At 37.3% G+C, this 18,627-nt stretch overlaps 1 protein-coding gene across 1 annotated transcript in view; it reads left to right on the top strand.

Annotated features, from left to right (window-relative positions):
* Nucleotides 1-18,627, top strand: part of STMN2 (stathmin 2) — a 53,591-nt gene that overhangs the window by 12,733 nt on the left and 22,231 nt on the right. The window contains exon 2 of the mRNA XM_029223187.1: nt 16,398-16,493. Coding sequence (XP_029079020.1) covers nt 16,398-16,493 — 96 coding nt within the window. The remainder of the gene's footprint in view (nt 1-16,397; nt 16,494-18,627) is intronic.

Below are 18,627 nucleotides of genomic sequence, written 5' to 3'. Positions count from 1 at the left end.
GAATTATATTTATGACATAATTACAGGCATATTAATAGAAATATGTTTACATTTACAAGTATAGTCCTTTTGCAAATTAGATACTGTTGATAATAACAATCTACATATAAAAGTACTCAATATTGCTCATATTTATAGGCCGTAAAATGCAGAGGATAAGATATACTCCTACTTTCTCATAAACGTGAAATAATGACAAAGGAGGAGCTTTATATGAAAGCACCCAATACAGTTTAAATCCTCAGGAGGTCATAAGATATTGCAGTGAGTAGAAGAGTTCAGCTTTAAAGAAAATGTAGACATTCTTTCATTTTAAAAAAACTGAACAAGCTTCCAAAATGCCTAACCAAAACACAATGGTAGAAAGAAAAGAACTGTGTCTCTTCTATCAACCAAAAAGTTGGTTTAAAAAAAAAAAAGCTTAGTAGTAGAACAAATAAAAGAAAATGAAATTCAGTATCTAGGATGAGAATTTTTTCTAAATTCAGCATTAACGTTGAAGAAATATTGAATTATGCTGCTTTGAAAGAACTGGTTTCCACGTGCTGAAATTTTTCTTAAAATGAATTTTTTTCGAGCGTGTACAGTAGCAGTCTGTATTTGTTATGAGTTGCAGGAAACTGTATTCCAACTTATGCAAGAGAAGAATTGCAGAAAAATATAACTTGGGAGAGAATGATGAACTCTATGACCTGCTTGCATAGCTGAAGAGAATAAACGCCTACCCACTTTTGCAAAGGGACGATGCTGCTGACAACAAATAGGCAACATTTTATCACTTTTGATAAATTTTAGACGTGAATGGTGAATACATAGGATGAGGACGGTCAGCTAAAAAGTCAAATAGGGTTTCTCAGAATTGCTTCTGAAAAAGCTTTGTTCTGCTTGAGAAAAAGAGTAGCAGGCTTTGCAAGGCAGCCTCAAATCTAGCTTTGCATGATCTTTCTTCCTGTGAACTCTACAGGTTTACTGTTTAACAATGAGCTTGGGGATTAGCCACATACCTACTTGCAGCACCTTTTTGTGGTCATCATATTTCCCATCATTTATTGTCCCCTACTATGCATGAACCAGTCATATGTCACGTGTCCCTATGCCCTTTTTCCCGTTTCTTTTTTTTTTTTTTTTTTTTTTTTGCGGTACGTGGGCCTCTCACTGTTGTGGCCTCTCCCGTTGCGGAGCACAGGCTCGGGATGCGCAGGCTCAGCGGCCATGTCTCACGGCCCCAGCCGCTCCACGGCATGTGGGATCTTCCCGGACCGGGGCACGAGCCCGTGTCCCCTGCATCGGCAGGCGGACTCTCAACCACTGCGCCAACAGGGAAGCCCTTCCCATTTCATTTTTATGGCAACTCTTAGGTTTCATTATTCCCACTGGACAAAGAAGGATAGGAGAAGCCAAGGGAAGTTAAGTGACTGTCGAAGTCACACACCTTGTTCACGGCAAAGGTGGGTTTCAGATCTCAAGCCCTCTCTCTTCACTCCAGCTGCCTCACTGGGAACAGTTGTTAACTGTGTTTTGCTACAGACATTTCTTTATCTTATATGCAACTATACTGAGGGCTTCTTTTAGGCCAGAACCATGTTTCATGTACTTTGTCGCCCTCACAGCATCGTGTGGCCGGCAGTAATGATACTACTGGGTAACGTGTATTGAGTGTAGTGTGCCGAGTGCAGTGACAGCTGTCCCAAGCACCTTGAGAAGATTATCACCCCCATTTCCACAGCTGGGAAAGGAAGGCAGGGAAGGAAAGCCACATGCAGCCAGTAGGTGCTAAGGCCAGGATTTGAAACAAATCAGTCCCTGGAGCCCTCTTAGGCAACCACTATACCTACAGCCTCCCTTGGACATAAGTAGGGGCTCTGATTGTGTTCGGTAATTTGATGAGCTAAGGATGAAGAGAAGCCACAGCATTACACTATAGCCACGGCCTGTAGACTTCAAAAGTCACTCAAAGAATAAAGAGCAAATCAGAGATTAATCTTTGCTAACAAGATCTTACATGAGTTAGCACTTAAGTTTCGCAATACATTATTTAATTCAATCTTTACAATAATATACCCATTTTGTGGATAAATAAACTCATGTTTAGAAGGTTTAATAAATTGTTACGTTTGGATAGATCCTGAGCTAGAGCCTAAGTAAGTTTTCAGCTCTTACTCATAGTTTTTTCCATTATCCCAAGGTAATATCTACTCATCTTAAGTCAGTATTGTGGCCAGAAAAGCAACAGAACATATAAATGAATGCAGAGGAAACATTCACCTGCCTCCTTTTTCTCCTTGCATAGAGAGAGGTGATTAACTGTTTTCATGAAGTTGACTTTATGCAGCATAGAGGTAGGTGGGGCTGCTTAAATTTTGCCTGGGATCCAAGCAATTACAGCTGTGCCACTAACTAGTGCCATTTTGAAACTATCACCATAGCTACAGCTATGGGATAAGGGCTAAGTGAGATAAGTAGGCCACTTCAAAGCACCTGGAAGTACCAGTCTGTAGCATAAAAGGAAGTTAGTAAATTTAGTGAAGATAATCGGTGAGCTCAATCTGGCTCCAACATCTGGACTCTTAATCCCCACTCTTAAGCTAGTCTCAATGGGAAGCCAGCTGAGCCACTGACAGATCCAGGGGGTATCATTTGGAGCTGGTGACAGCTCCTCCCTGCTCAGCCACCAGAAGATAAGCATTTATAGAACACTAATGGCTACATATAACTACATGCATGCATTAAATGAGACACCTTCTCTCGCCCTCAAAAAACTTAAATATAGTTGGGAAGAAATGATTAGCAGCGAACCCAACAGTAGAGAAATAAGGGCTAAGCTTTGTGAAACAAGCCAGGAACATGACTGACTGTCTTTGAAAGGAGAAGAGACTCAAAGCCCTTTGCGATGGAAACCATTAAGTTTGAGTCACTTCTGTTTTTAGGGAGATGCGAACTCAGCCTTACGGAATTCCATGAGTCAACCACTGGAGACATTTCTGAATTGTCACCACATCCTCGTACACAGATCCTCTGTCCTGCTCTACACGTTATTACTTGGCCAACTTTTTGAAATTGTGAGCAATATCCCAAACCACAAGTACACTTTTTTATGAATATATTTAGGCTGAATAAATCTAGAGAAAACAGAATGTGAAGGAAAGCCCATATTGTGCCTTTAAGTATTATGTATTACCAAGTTATGATTTTTAAAATAATATCAGCAATTTATTATGCCAAATTCAGATTCATATTTATCTATGCAGGCCAAACACTTGATACCATTTTACCTTCAGTTTTTTACTGGGAGTGTTTATGACCAAGTCTTGTAGTACTTGCTGCCACAAAGCAAGTAAGAAGCATAGGTTATTCTGATCTCACTCAACCAGTTATACCAACATGTAATCTTTCTCATATCTTAGGAATGAGTATCATGAATTCAAAAGAGGCTCCGGATGGCATCCAGAAAGCTCATATTTTATGAATCACCTATTCTGCCTAATCATAAAATATATATTATTTATATATATTTAAAATAGATCTTCCTTGTAGTATGGGGAAAAGCTAAGTTTGCTCAAATAGTTTGACAATTTGAAATTCAAATGATGAGCTGCTTTATGAATCACATTATATATAACATTTTGTGTCTATCATGTAAATATTTGTTGTGAAATACCAAGATTTGGAAAGAGGAAACAATTTACAAAGCAGAAATATGAAGAGTAAGTTTTCCTTTTCTTTAAAAATGTAATGCCTTAAAATAATTTGTTTAAAAGAAGGTAGGTAAAGAAAGCCCTTAGTGCAGAAAACACACAAAAAGTGAATCTGCATGTAATGAGGAAGTTAATTCATTTATAGACAATATTTGCTAAATTTGTAGAATCATAGAATTCCAGAGCTTGGAAATACCAACTCTCAATGAAAAAATGGTCCAGAAAAATTAAATGACTTGCTCAAGTTCTTAACAGAAAAATCTTGAGTTTTGAGAAGACCTCAAAGGTCATATAATCTAGTCACCATCTAATACTTATTTTCCTACCTGAAACATGGGGTTAATTAAGGCTTGAGCTACTATCCAAGAGCGTAGTTTAATCGCAACACATTACATAATTTTGTAAAGTAAAAGAGAAATGCCATTCTTCATGAAAATTTTGTAAATGGAGGAATTCTACAAGTAATACATGGTACGTATATATTGCCTTGGTCAGCAGAAGCAGCAAGTACCACCATTCTGGGTGCATTCCAAGAATTTTGTATGTATACGTGAGGCACTGGTCTTCACATGCAGATGAATTTGCTTCCCAAGAAGGATGAAAGTGTGTGAAGCCCTCCGAAAGGCTGTTCCAAGTGCTCTGGAAGAGGAGATCAATGATCCTTAGGTTTTAGGAAAGGAAAAAAAAAAAACTGCCACAATGCAAATAAATTGCTTTGTATCACCCAACATCAAAAATGCACAACCAGATTTAGAAGCAGGAGAAAGAGTCAAATATCGAAGAAAGATGATTTTTTTAAAAGCCTTTCATCACTTCCACTCATTACACCTTTCTCCCATTGCTGTTTTCCCCTCTGTCCCTGTCATCACCACCACCACACCATCTACCATCCCCAAAGTGGGGGAAGGCCTTTAAAAAACTAAGGTTATTAAGTTTGATTTCTTCATGTATAAAATGAGACTATCATTAGATTATTTAGATTATTTCTGCTGTTCCTTCCAGTTCTACAATGCTAAGGCTAGTGATTCCAATTACATTAGACAAAGTGCAGACTTATTAATAATCTAAACATATTTATATTGATGACCTTAAAGTAACTCTTTTTGAGAAACTGTTCACCAATCCAGGTCAACCAGATTTCACTAAAGTAGAAAAACAAAATGCATAACCAAAACAAACTAAAAACCTCATAATATATTTCCTCAAAGTATGAACAAACCCTCCTGATCACTCAGGTATTTTTATTTGTATCTTATAGGTTAAGCGTATTATGAAATCCACCTGTAAGAGAACATACAGTTACTTTTTTAATCTTTCTGGGTTTTTTTGTGATGTGTATTGCTTATTTCAAATAAATCAAAACCCAAATTTCAATCTCTTTATCCTTTCTGTAGCCATTTACTTTATTACAAAAAAGGCAAAATGATACTTTGGCATGCAAAGAACAATAACTTAACAAAACTACATTTATCGTAGCATGAGCATACAAAAGTTTTGCATCACTGAAAATTACCGTTTCTTAAAAGAGCTTTTATTTCCAGAAGAAACAAAACGCATGTGAAAGAAAGAAAATTTAGAAATACTTTTCTTGGGCCAAGTTGTCTTTTATATTTTAATCTTGTTTGTAACAGTGATGACACAAAAGGGACTGTGGAATTCAGAAGCTCCCGATGTTTTTCTTACTTTCTTTTTACACTGCTTTTCATTCCTGGCAGAAAATTATACAAATTCAAGTTCTAGTATATGATGGGATGAATCCTATTTCAGAAAATGAGTCTTTACATGGCAAAGCTTGAGGAAGTAGCATTTGATTTCCAAAACAAAAAAGCAATTTTCATGGCATATCTACATTAACCTGAGGATTTCTTCCACGCTATTTAGCTGCCTCAAGAATGGACGCTGAAAATAATTACACAGTGGAAGCCGTAATATGAAGAGGTTTCACACTCATCTCAAAGGCTCCAGTACTCTCACATACTCGCAGAGATAATCAATGGTATCGCTCAATTTTTTTAATATCAGTGGCAATTCTAAACTTTGACAATATTTACATTTCCTATATTTTTAAATATATATTTGTTCATTCTATTCTCTTTGACACAAAGTGACTGTAGGACACATTACTTAAGTGTGACTAACAAGGTCACAAGACTTGTTTTCATTCAGGGGAAAAAATTTGCCTGACTGCTCAGTTTTTGTTCACTAAGCCAGTTACCTAAGCTTTTAATACACAGGTTTTGAATGGATGACTAAAACCAAGCTCTAATAAATATGATTTAAAAATCCAACTTTTAGAACACTATTGAGTAAATGTTACATACTGTTGCAGTTTACAAAGTTTCATTTAAGACTCTAGAATTCTTAGGTTTTGAGAAGCAAGCAAAATGCTGGCTCCTACATGAGGCTTTTGTGGCCTTTTCCTGAAATATTGTCTATTAATCATTTATATGCCGTTCATTTCCTAAGAAAGAATTTAGAAAAACTGCTCTAAGGACAATTTGTATACTACCCAGATAAGGATTCTATTCAATGGAAACTTAATAAGTATTATTTGGCAATAACAGCGAGTTAAATACTTCTTTTATTCGCAGTTGATGCTAGTAACTATTACAAGTAGTAAGGATTTTGTAAGACGCACTTAGAACTAAAACAACAGCATGGGACTCTTTAAATGTGTAGAAGCTTTACACCGTTCCAAGGGAGTTGAGGTTTATGGGCAAACTTCAAGAACTATGCTTTCGACTTTTGGCAAATTTTCAGATTGGTAGAGGAATTAAATCAGGATATAACTGATAAGGCTTATCACACAAATTACTGCAGAGTCCCCGCTTAATCGGACTGTGTTTCTTCTCAGTGTTCTGTATTAATTAGCATATTCCATTATCTGAATACAGGCAACCCCATCTTGTAATGATAGAGAGGATTTTCTTTGAAATCATTGTTTGTATTCTCAGCATCTAAACCGCTGGTTAATTCATGGGGAAATTCAACTGACCTATTAAGTGAGATAAAGTCATGTGAATCTTATATTACAGGTTTTTTGTTTTGTACTTGTAATAAAAGTCTTGCATTTTTCATTTCTGGAAGTTCCTGCTTTCACTGAGAACATAATAAGGAATTCACCATATATGCAGTTTTATACTTCCTTATGCAACACAAAAACATGAATCATAGTCAGACTTAGTTCTAAAATCCATGTGAAGGAGAAGCCAGGGCTTATTTTCTAGAGAAAGGCTACATGTTACAACAAAGTGAAAAAGGAAGCCAACATCCTCATCATCGATGACCAAAACATTTTTGATTCTAGAATTTATACCACAAATGCAACAGTCAGTCTGCATAAGAAGTATGTTTTGCTGAATTAAGAATGGATGCAAAGTATTTTTTTACTCTTCAACCAAAAACTTAAAAAATAATGGGAAGAGATTTAAATCACTTGGGTGTCACATTCAGCCATTGTGGAGACACAATTCAGAGAACATCATGGCAGCCCTCAAATGGAGGTTGCCTCCCCATCAGGAGACTGAAGGGAAGGGGAGAAAAGAGTCATTCCTCTACGAGAACTCCACTCAGCCAGATGCATGGTCTCTCTGTTCTTTCACTCTGGCTTTGTCTCATTTAAGTTCCAACCAATTTAGCTATCATCCTAGGCTTGTGAGTACTACTGGTGACTTAAGAAAAACACATCCCTCGGTACCCAGAATTAGGCTTGCCAATAAAACTTGAATTGCAGACAGAATAAAGTGCTCCCATTACCCCTGTAAACCACAGCATAGTTTGGTCTCCATGTAGAACTACAAGAATTTCTTTACCAGGGGAAAGATAAAAGAACAAGACCCTGCATGATAACAGCGGAATTCTCATTAAACTCAACAGGTGCTTGACCTGGAATCAAGAGTAAGGTGAGGTCCCAAATTGATACAATTTACTGCTTTTATTACAATTTTGATCACAAGGACTGATTCATGTCACCCAATTTCTTTTCCTTGTCACAATTGTTTTTCCAAGAATCAATGGAATTGAAATTTAAGAGCCTCATATGTTTCTGTAAAATCCAATGATGGGTTGTACAGCTTTGACCTTCTTAAATGTTCCTTTATTTGATTTGATATCTATTCCTACAGAAAAAGTATGCTGCTCTGGCTGATCAAAATATTAATCTTTCAGAACCTCCCTGGTTATTATAGCTTAGGAGATCATAATCCTTGTGGGGAGATGTGAGTGGAATAAATACAAACCGAATCCATATTTATTTGGATTAGCATTACATCATCATGGCAGAAATATCTAGAACATTACTTCATATCAGTGATCTTCTGGGATGTTAAAATAGATCTTGAAAAATTTGAGATTTATTTTTCATGTAAATGTTGAATTCTCAATTACATATTCATCAAGCTAAGTTTTTTTTAGGGTCCAAATTGAAGCCAGTATAGTATGCAAATGTTTTAAATAGAATCATTTTAGTCTATTTCATCTTTCAAGAAGAAAATCACAGTGATGGAACTCCTGAAAGTATTTCTAAACGGGATGATAGATTTGACTTTTAGAAGATAATCTGACCTCAGGCTCTAGGACCTCAAAGCAATCAGACTACCAAACACAATACACACACACACACACACACACACACACACATAATAACACAATACGGCCAAAATCAAGTTAAGATGAGCTGCGGGAGCTTAATTTATGACATGGATAAAGAAGGCATCAAAAAAAGAGCTTATAGGTAACAGATTCCCATCTATGTAAAGACACATAATAGGAGGCACAGAGAGAAGTCAGATCTAGGAGATCAGTGGTAGAGTGTGAGTTCAGTGTTTAATGACTCTGGGTGTAAGTCTTGAGTCTTTTTAGAATCAATTAGCAGAGTACCCTGTTTCTCCCATTATCTGTCATTTAAACCCTGGCAACAGCAACGAGGACTGCCAGGAATGTCCACAACTATCGCCCCCAGCTTGCCAGATCCTAAAGATGCCCCTACCTGGAAATGACAGCGATTTTTCCCAAAGAAAGAGGTGCTGCTTTTTTTTTTTTTTTTTGCGGTACGCAGGCCTCTCACTGTTGTGGCCTCTCCCGTTGCGGAGCACAGGCTCCGGACGCGCAGGCTCAGCGGCCATGGCTCACGGGCCCAGCCGCTCCGCGGCATGTAGGATCTTCCCGGACCGGGGCACGAACCCGTGTCCCCTGCATCGGCAGGCGGACTCTCAACCACTGCGCCACCAGGGAAGCCCGAAAGAGGTGCTTTTAATTCACTGTTTATATAAATTGGAAAGCTTCAAATAAAAAAATGTTGTCAATGAAATCTCTTAGAAACCAATGCAAATCTACTTGCTGTAAAATCATTGCAAGGAACTTATATCCTGCATTCTGTATATCACCTAACTGTGTCCTTTACTTTCTTCCCAGAGACCTTTCAAAAGAAGAAATTTAGGTTGACTCCAAACTGAGTATCTTAGGACTTGCCAAGAAACCCCACCCCTACCCCCTACTGGACTAAAATGATCAATGATTGCAGGTAAAACATGAGAAAGGCAAGGAGGAAAATCAATGTGCTAACAGACCCTGAGCATCCCTCATCGGAGCCCCCAAAACACAAATCCATGGTCAGGCAACGAGTGCCTTGAATGACTCTGTTCTTATGGTTAACACTGCTATGTGGGAACACAGACCAGTAGCGCATCCAGAGATTATGAGATATTTTCTTCCAAAGTAGTATATTAATGACATTTTCAGAGCATTCCTTAACTGTCTTTCACATGTTAACAGGAAGTCTAATACATATTATTTCTTTTTTATACTCTGCATTAGCCAAAACTGAGTCAAATAAAATTTTTCCCAGAATGAATAAATGGAAGATATTTTTGTGATACTACTGATTTTAAATCAAATAACAACACAGTAAGTATGAGAACTCATATTGATGGTTGTTCCCACACAAGCCAGGTGAAAAAAAAAATGAACATTTTTAAAACACTTATTTTTAATTATTCAAGCCTTTCAAAAGTAATGGAGTATATTGTCATGAATAATATAGATTATTGTCTTGTTGAAACACAAAGCGTATAAAATTAAGATGTATTTGAAATTTTGAGCAAAGGGCTTAGAGCTTGTGATATATATTTAGAAGAATGGGAGAAATAATTTTATATGTATATACATACATATGTGTGTGTGTCTATTTCATATTTTACAAAGTAAACAAAATCTCTGCTATTTTAATCTATGCCAAGTTCTAATCTGATAATTAAATCTCTAGTACGGATTGTATTGTTCTCCTCAACCACTCTTTGTTCCTCGAGGGAGAAGTACAATCTCCAGATTCACACACACACAGGAAAAAGCCAAAAAAAAATTAAGAAAATTTAGGTGATTGCCTGCCAAAATATATCATCCTTAAAATAATAATCCAAATAACTGATGCAAAAGTATTTGTTTCCTAAAATACCTAGATAATTACCACTTTCTCTTTTTACCTCATTAGCTGGAATATGAGTGTGTAAGGATATATTTACTCATATAATAAAATATACATATACTCAAAGTTCCCTTTGAGAAACTGTTCCTGCGTTTTCTAGCCATCTCTGTACCAAGTAAAATCCACAAGTAAAAAAAAAGTTACATTTTCTTTCTATAAACCCCACACTTACCTATAGCCATGCAGTCAATAAAGTTAAACAACAAATGCCAAAGAAAAAATGGGAAAGAAAAAAGTCTTGAACTCATCATTTTAAAAGTCAGTAATAATATGCATTATTTTCTAGTTAGAGACAATATGTAGATGGTGAAGGTAAGTGTAATACACCTGAGCAAATTCTTGGGGAAGTGAATAACGTTAGCAGCAAAGCGTTTAGAGTCAGGCAGACCTACATTCAAACTAAACTCCACACTTTATCATCTACTGCACATTGGGCAAGCTACACCACCTCTCTGAGTCTTTTAATTTCATCTGTAAATCTGGACTAATTATAGTACCTCTTATCGTATTGTTGAGATGATTAAATGAGAAAATACATGCAACCAGCTAGCACCATGCCTGGTACATTGTTTGTTCTCAACGAATCGCAGCTGTTGCCATTATTCATAGTTCATTGTAGCCATTTAGAAGAGTGGAAAAAATATCAGCATTCATACACCATTAGGTTAAGTGGATATTGCTATAAAATCATTATGCATCATGTGGATTGAATTTTAAATGAATTTACTAGAGAAATACACTTACCTGTAGACATTAATAGTAAATAGCAAATGCAAGTAACAATGAAAAACATTATATGGAATTACCTATCTCCTCCCACATCCTTACAAACATGCACGCTCTGCTTGGTGTTGGGTATAGTGAAAAGATGAATATATGCTGATTTCCAAAAACCAATGAAGAAAATGATTGTCAATTCAAAGTATGAAATTTCAATACTGAAATCTTAATAACATGTTTCTAATAGCACTCACATTTGCTTGGGATTTGTTTTATTGTCAATAAAAAAGTTTATTCAAATTATATATATTTCCGTACCTCAACCCATGGTCTATTTTATGCAAGGCCAGCTCATCCTAGATGAGCTGGACTCAGTTTTAGCAACCCTTTTTCTGGAAAGCTTCCCTTGGCTACCCATCCATTAGGATCTCTCACTCTCTTCCATCTGCCCTTGACTCCAAATTTAGGTATTCTTTTCTATCAATTCATCTTTCATAAAGTCCCCTGCATCTCCCCTTTCCTTTTCCTCTGCACTACCCTTTCCCCAAACCACACTGCATTACCTGCTGAACTTTATTCAACTGTTTCTTAACTGTGTCTCCTAGCGATGGACCTTTCCTGCATAAAACGGCCAAATAGGTCTAAGAAGAGCTTTTATCAGGTAATTCCACTTTCAAAACGTTCAATGGCTTCCTGTTTCTAGGATGACTCGTAATAGCCAAACGTTTCAACCGTGAATGGGGATGTCATTAATGTTACTAATGGGCTCAAACCAGAACGATGCAGGCAAGCCAGGACTTAACAGTGAACCAACCCATTGCCAACTCTGTGCTTTTCAAACTTTCTCACCTAAATATTCCTAAGGGTGGACTCAAAACTAAACTCTCAAATTCAAATTTCTTTTAAGTTTACACATTTAAAATTCTTGAAATTCTAACATTCTTGTATATATCCATGTTTTAATGTACACATAATGTTTTTAAGTCCCAGCAACCCTTTTACATGAGCAGAACATCTTACCCAAAATCTTGGAGCCAAATTGACCTCAAAGAAGACTTACTATCAGGACACAACTTCTAAAAACCCTTTGTAGTGTAGTCTATGAAAAAGCTGTCTCCTGAAACAGAGAAGGCCATTCGCAAAGACCTGGAATTGAATTATGCTCCCTGAAGTTGAGTTGAGTTGAGTCATCCACCCTTATGTAAACTCACTGTTCCACTCACAAAAGTTTTCCATATGGTCTCTTTATAAACCCATTTCCATGTCAACAATAACAAATATACCTCCTCTCTTCTTTGCTTTCCTCAACCCTACTCAGTCTTATGACCCTGGTCCATTTGCTCTGGTTGCCATATAAAATAAAAGGTACCCAGTTAAATTTGAATTTTGCAAAAGCAAGGAATGGTTTTCAGTATGTCCCGTGCAATATTTGGATTAAAACTGAACTAGGAGTTGGTATTTTTATTTGCTAAATCTGGCAACTCTAACTGTAAAGCCATTGCTGACCACCCTCCCTACAGCCCCAGGGCTTTGAGGTTCTTCTGAATTTCTAGTACAAATCACCTTCCTCTATTTGACACTTACCCTATTTTGCATGTGTTTCTATCGCTTTTTATATCCATATACTTCATTTCCCTGACTTGAAAGCTCCTTAAGAATGAGGACACATATATATCTTTTTAATTTCATAATGCCTCACAGAAACTCTTGACCATGGGTGGTGATCATAAATATTGATACTTGTCAATTGAGAGATTGATTTAAAATCAGGACTTCCCTGGTGGTGCAGTGGTTGAGAGTCCGCCTGCCGATGCAGGGGACACGGGTTCGTGCCCCGGTCCGGGAAGGTCCCACATGCCGCGGAGCGGCTGGGCCCGTGAGCCATGGCCGCTGAGCCTGCGCGTCCGGAGCCTGTGTTCCACAACGGGAGATCAGTGAGCAAAATAGCCAACAACTATTTATTAAGCAACTGCTTTCTGTTCCATTCAGAACCATGCTGTAAATTATTTCATAAATGAGTAAGATGCAACATTTGCCTTCAAAGAGTTTAGTTTAGTAAACAAAACTTAAGCATCAGAAACCAGTAGTGAATGACCTGAAACAGTATATAATCAAGTATAACAGTGTATAATCGTGATTATGTAGTATAGCCTACTAAGGACAACAGGGGATCAATGTGGGAGTATCCCAAAGAGAGGGAAACGCTGAAGAGGGGTGATCTGAATTGGGATTCAGATCTTGGGAAGGATGTAGATGAGTGGAAACGATTAGGAAGGGTAATGCCGTCTGGGGAAAGTCTTGGGCAACTGCAGCAAGTGGAAAGGAGACCTATCTTCACAGTATGCCTTTGCTGCATGGAAACAATCAGAATTTGCTTGCGCTGTGGTTGCAACTGGTTTTACGGGGTTCCATAGGATTCAGAGCAACTATATCAGCGAAAATCTATGCAATGGCTGCTACTGGATAGAGTCGTGCCATGTAGAGCCACAGGCCATGATGTTTAAAAAACATAATCAAAGTAAGGATGCCGTTAAAGAAGGCACCCACGGAGACGAGCTGGGGTTTGTCCCCAGACCACTTAAGAGAGGAAAGAACAAACATTTTTATCAGTCACAGTTATATATTACACATGGGCTCTAAATGTGTTGGTTCCTGACAACGTTTACACCTTTATCAATCTTAATTAGATCAGTGACCTTACTGAAAATTGGTGAACTTCATTTCCAGGAAACTGAGGACATGTTGAGGAATGATTTCTTCAGTAGGAATTCATTTTCTATTACAGCTTTAATCTGTTACCTCTCTATAAAATGGAAAATCTTTTTTTATTGAAGTATAGTTGATTTACAATATTGTGTTAGTTTCAGGTGTACAGAAAAGTGATTCTGTTTTATATATTTTTCTGATTATTTTCCATTATAGGTTATTACAAGATATTGAATATTCTTCCCTGTGCTATACAGTAAATCCTTGTTGCTTATCTATTTTATGCATAGTAGTTTTTAATCTGTTAATCCCATACTCCTAATTTATCCCTGCCCCCTCCCTTTCCCCTTTGGTAACCATAAGTTTGTTTTCTATGTCTGTGAGTCTGTTTCTGTTTTAGATTAGATAGTCTGTTTCTGTTTTAGATTAGATTTCTGATATAGATTCTTTTGTATTATTCTTTAGATTCCACACATAAGAGACATCATATAATATTTATCTTTTTCTGACTTACTTCATTTAGTATGATATTCTCTATGTCCATCCAGGTTGCTGCAAATGGCAATATTTCTTTTTTATGGCTGAGTAATTTTCCATTTTATATATATATATATATATATATATATATATATATATATATATACACTCCCTACATCTTCTTAAACCGATCACTGGTGGATGGGAACTTGGGTTGCTTCCATGTCTTGGCTATTGTAAATAGTGCCGCTATGAACATTGGGGTGCATGTATCTTTCCAAATTAGAGTTTTCATCTTTTCTGGATATCCAGGAATGGGATTGCTGGATCATACGGTAGTTCTATTTCAGTTTTTTTAAGGAAACTCCATACTGTTTTCCATAGTGGCTGCACCAATTTACATCCCTACCAACAGTATAGAAAGGTTCCCTTTTCTATGAGACAGAATATCTTTTATTTTGCTTTTGGATTGCCCTTCTCTAATAAAGTTGATGTCTTTAACATGTGCTTCTAATATGTGCTTAACTTTGCAAAATATTTTGGGTAGCATTTGGCATCCTCTTACCAGAAAAAGGTACAAGCCTACAAAGCTTGCTGTTTTGGTTTTAATCAGTTCATGGAATTAAATGCATTGAACCACAAAATGCTTTTATGTGACAGATATTGTGATTCACGCTGAACATCCATGTGAAGATAGGCTTGGACCTTTATAAGTGACATAATTTTATTAACTAAATAGACACATAGGACAAAGAAATATGGTTTCAGCCTTCTAAAATTCCAAAGGCATCCAGTAAAAATCTCTCAGAATGGGTGTTGGCAGGACTATTCTGGCACAAGGCAAATTGTGTTGCTTATTTTAAGGAAATAAGCTAAATAGGGATGGAGATTCTTTTAGAGAGATGCTCTGGATGTATTAGGTTGAACCATATGCAGTATGACACTATTGGTCTTTGTGTATGGTTCAACGGTGTGCAAGCATGTCTAGCCCTCTTGGCACATTGAATCTCATTCTGAAAGTAGAGCTAGAAGAAAGCCTCTTGGCAATCTTAAGACGGATTGATTTACTACATTTTATCCAGAGATCCCAACTTTGTCACTGGCCATATATGACTTCAGCCTCTGTGGGCCATTTCATTTGCAAAATTGATGGTACAATGGGTGGACAGTTGACTAAATGATCGCTTAGAATCTTCCCAACCTAAATTTCTGTAGCTCTAAAACATCCAGATACTGAATCTGTTTCCTACTGGCTAACCAAAGATGCACCTGGCAATAATGCCCAAACCATCTTCTGCAGATTCTCGCCTTGCCAAGGTACTCCTCTTCCATGGGTTACATAACGATCAGAAGACCCTGCCAAGAGGTACATGCCCCCTGTGAGGTTCAATATGTTAGGACATCACCATTTGTTTATACTTTCTCACAAGTCAGTGCACATTATCTCTATTATTTTTCTTCCATTTTCCTTAATTTATTAATTTTGCTAATTATATAACCAACAAAGGTGAGAGGATCCCACCTCTTTATCCCCATCTGGTCACTTGTCCCGGTGATGACCAACGTGATAAGAGGCCCGCTAAGGTTTCCTAGACAGGAGGCCTCTTGAAGGACAAAGGGGAAGATGAAATGGGGGGGGGGGGGGAGTGAAGGGGGAGGAAGGTCTGAACTCCAGCAGCTGCTTGGCATCCAAACTGAGTGTGCAGAGAGGAAGAGACATCCTTATCGGATCTCAGGTCCAGGTTTTTGGTGTGTGTGGAAAGAGGGAGATAAAAAAAAAGTGCACTTGGGATGAAGAGAAATAAGCAACATTGGCCCCTGCAAGATATATCGATATTTGCTTAATAACTATCCTGATGAGTTCTCTGACTCTCTCCAAATGTGTATGTGGCCATTCAGGGTCAACCAGCAAAGGACACCTCCTGAAGCTGATTTATATACAACAGACCTGCGTGCAAATGTACTGGAATGGACCTTTCTCTTTGCCCATTTTGTCTGTTTCTGCTTCCTCTGTATCTTCCTGTCTCTCCCTCCTACCCTGCTGGATCTCATTTCCTTCTACCTTCCTTTCTTTCTCTAGCTCCCTTTCTCTCACTTCTTATCTAACCTGCAACAATTTGTGTTTTATGTCCTCTGTAGTAAGGAATATGCACCCCAGAGTCCGTTTCCATCTTTCGTTCATTTATGTTTTGTGAAAGAGAGCAGTGTCCCTGGCAACATTCATTCTGCAGGAGGCTACAATTATTACTCAGGTTAAAAGAAACATTCAGAGGAAATTCAGAAAATGATAGATACTAATCTTGAGCCTTTTGTTTCAGCCTACAAGGAAAAAATGAAGGAGCTGTCCATGCTGTCACTGATCTGCTCTTGCTTCTACCCGGAACCTCGCAACATCAACATCTATACTTACGATGGTAAGATGCCTACAGTAGAAATGCCCCTGCTGGCTGGATCAGTTGGCAAAGCTTGGATATATTTGTTTCTGTCTCAAAGTTCCTCATATAATTAAACCAATATTTTGTGGATATTACTGTTGGCCTGCCGGGTCTAGCTAATGGGTCTTATTGATCGCCGTTTGCTCAAAACAGTATGAGTTTGATGTTAATAACAGCACATTAATGTCTCTTAAGAAACATGGCTGAGTGCTTATTAGCCATCGCATCCAGCATGTCAACAACCACAATATGTCCGAGGCTTTTCTTTGCAAATAACATGATATGCTAAGCTGTAATTAGAGATCACAATTTGCAAGAAAATGCTTTGTAGTTAGAAAACTCAGGAGAGAAAATCAACCACCATCACAGTTTTTTAGTGTAGTCTTTATAAAATCCCCATATTTTGTGTGTGCTGTCAACAACCTAATAAGTTCCAGTAGTAAAACCGACCTATGAAGCCCCAGATAAAGAGGATTTTAAAAGAAAATCCTGAAGAACTGGCATAGCTATGAACCTTATTTTGCAGTAAAGCCCTTTTGATTTGATTTATCCTGATTTATACTACTTAATTTTATTACCTTCCTGGTTCTGCCAGTATCTGCATGACCTCGGGCAAGTAACTTAGATTCTTTGAGCCCAATTTAACTCTAATATCTTCCTCCCAATGGTGTTGCTGGGTTTAAATGGTTTCATGTTTAGCATAGAGCCTGGCCTCTTGTAAGCATTCAAAATGGTAGCTGACATTATCAAAAATACCATTTTTACGTAATTCAGTCCATTTAATCAAAATGTTTGGTGCAGTTACATATGTAGTAGATAAAGCTGAGGCATATCTGGCTACCTGTTTGGCTCACAACGATTTTCTTTTCCACATGTATAAGGAAATACATTAAAGGTAAGGTGAAAGGATCTATGGCAGTTAACTCCTTCTATGCCTTTAAAATATTCCAGGACTCAAAGACGTTTTTCTTTCAAACTGATTCTGTCATGGCACAAGCATCATAAATATGAATTAGCTGTTTCACAAGGAAATGTCTTTCATGCAAAAAGATTTTGGTTTCCAACCAAAACTCTCATTAGAATGCAGGTCCCACGCCTACTTCGTATAAGTTCATTCAGTCAACAAACACACTGGTCCTTCCTTCATCTGCTAAATGTGGCTGTGACTAGCAATCCAGCTATGTTTCTTCTGAGACTGTATCTCACCATGTGTTGTCACTGAGGCTCCAGTGAAGAATGCAGCTCAGGCCTCTTCTTCAAGGCACTCATGGCCTAGTAGAAGAGAATTACAACATACAGATAACCAGTAAGTGGAACTCAGTGTGATTATTTGCTAAGGCAGCATTTACTGGTAGGACACAGAAGACAGGGATGGTTTCTGCCCTCTTAGGGACTGGAGAGAAGGAAACGAAAATCAAAGGTTATATATAAGCTGAGTCTTAGAAGTCAAATAGACAATTCAACATAGCTCATTAACTGCTTCCTAAAAGAACTGGTAGAGAATTTCAAATTCCCAACGTCTGTAACCTTGTCTTCTCTTTCTATATTAGGTAATAATGTGAAGTGTTTATTGTAGACAAATATTATCACAAGAATTAATCATTATTATTTACATTTATGAACACTAAGTGCTATGGCCCGTGCTTTACATGTAGTATCCTTTATATCTTTTTTTTTGGAACACCTTTACAATTTAATTTTTTTAACAGCTGTATTGAGGTAACTTACAAATCACTGCACATATTTAATGTATATAATTTGATTAATTTGGACAAGTATCCTTCATCTTTTAATCTTCACAACAGTCTTATGAGAAAGGTGCCTTTTATCTCCATCTTTTAGTTGAGGAAATGAAAGCTTAAAGAAGTGAATTAACCTTCCCAGTATCACACCCTAGTAAGCAGGGCTTACTATTTGGATGCAAATACAGGCAGTTCTGATTTCAGTGTCTCTAACTCTATCCATTTAAAATCCCATCACCTCATCAAATAAGTGATTTTTATCTGCCTCTGTTCTCTTGAAATCCTTTTCCATAAATTTACACACTTTTTATAGAATTGTACTTAAGATATAAGTACAAATTTGGATGCCTTCAGGAAGATTTAAAATTTTT

This window comes from Monodon monoceros, unplaced genomic scaffold (genome assembly GCF_005190385.1).
Source record: "Monodon monoceros isolate NGI ecotype Baffin Bay Population unplaced genomic scaffold, NGI_Narwhal_1 Super_Scaffold_14, whole genome shotgun sequence".
Lineage (NCBI taxonomy): Eukaryota > Metazoa > Chordata > Mammalia > Artiodactyla > Monodontidae > Monodon > Monodon monoceros.
This window is presented reverse-complemented; position numbering and strand designations above follow the sequence as displayed.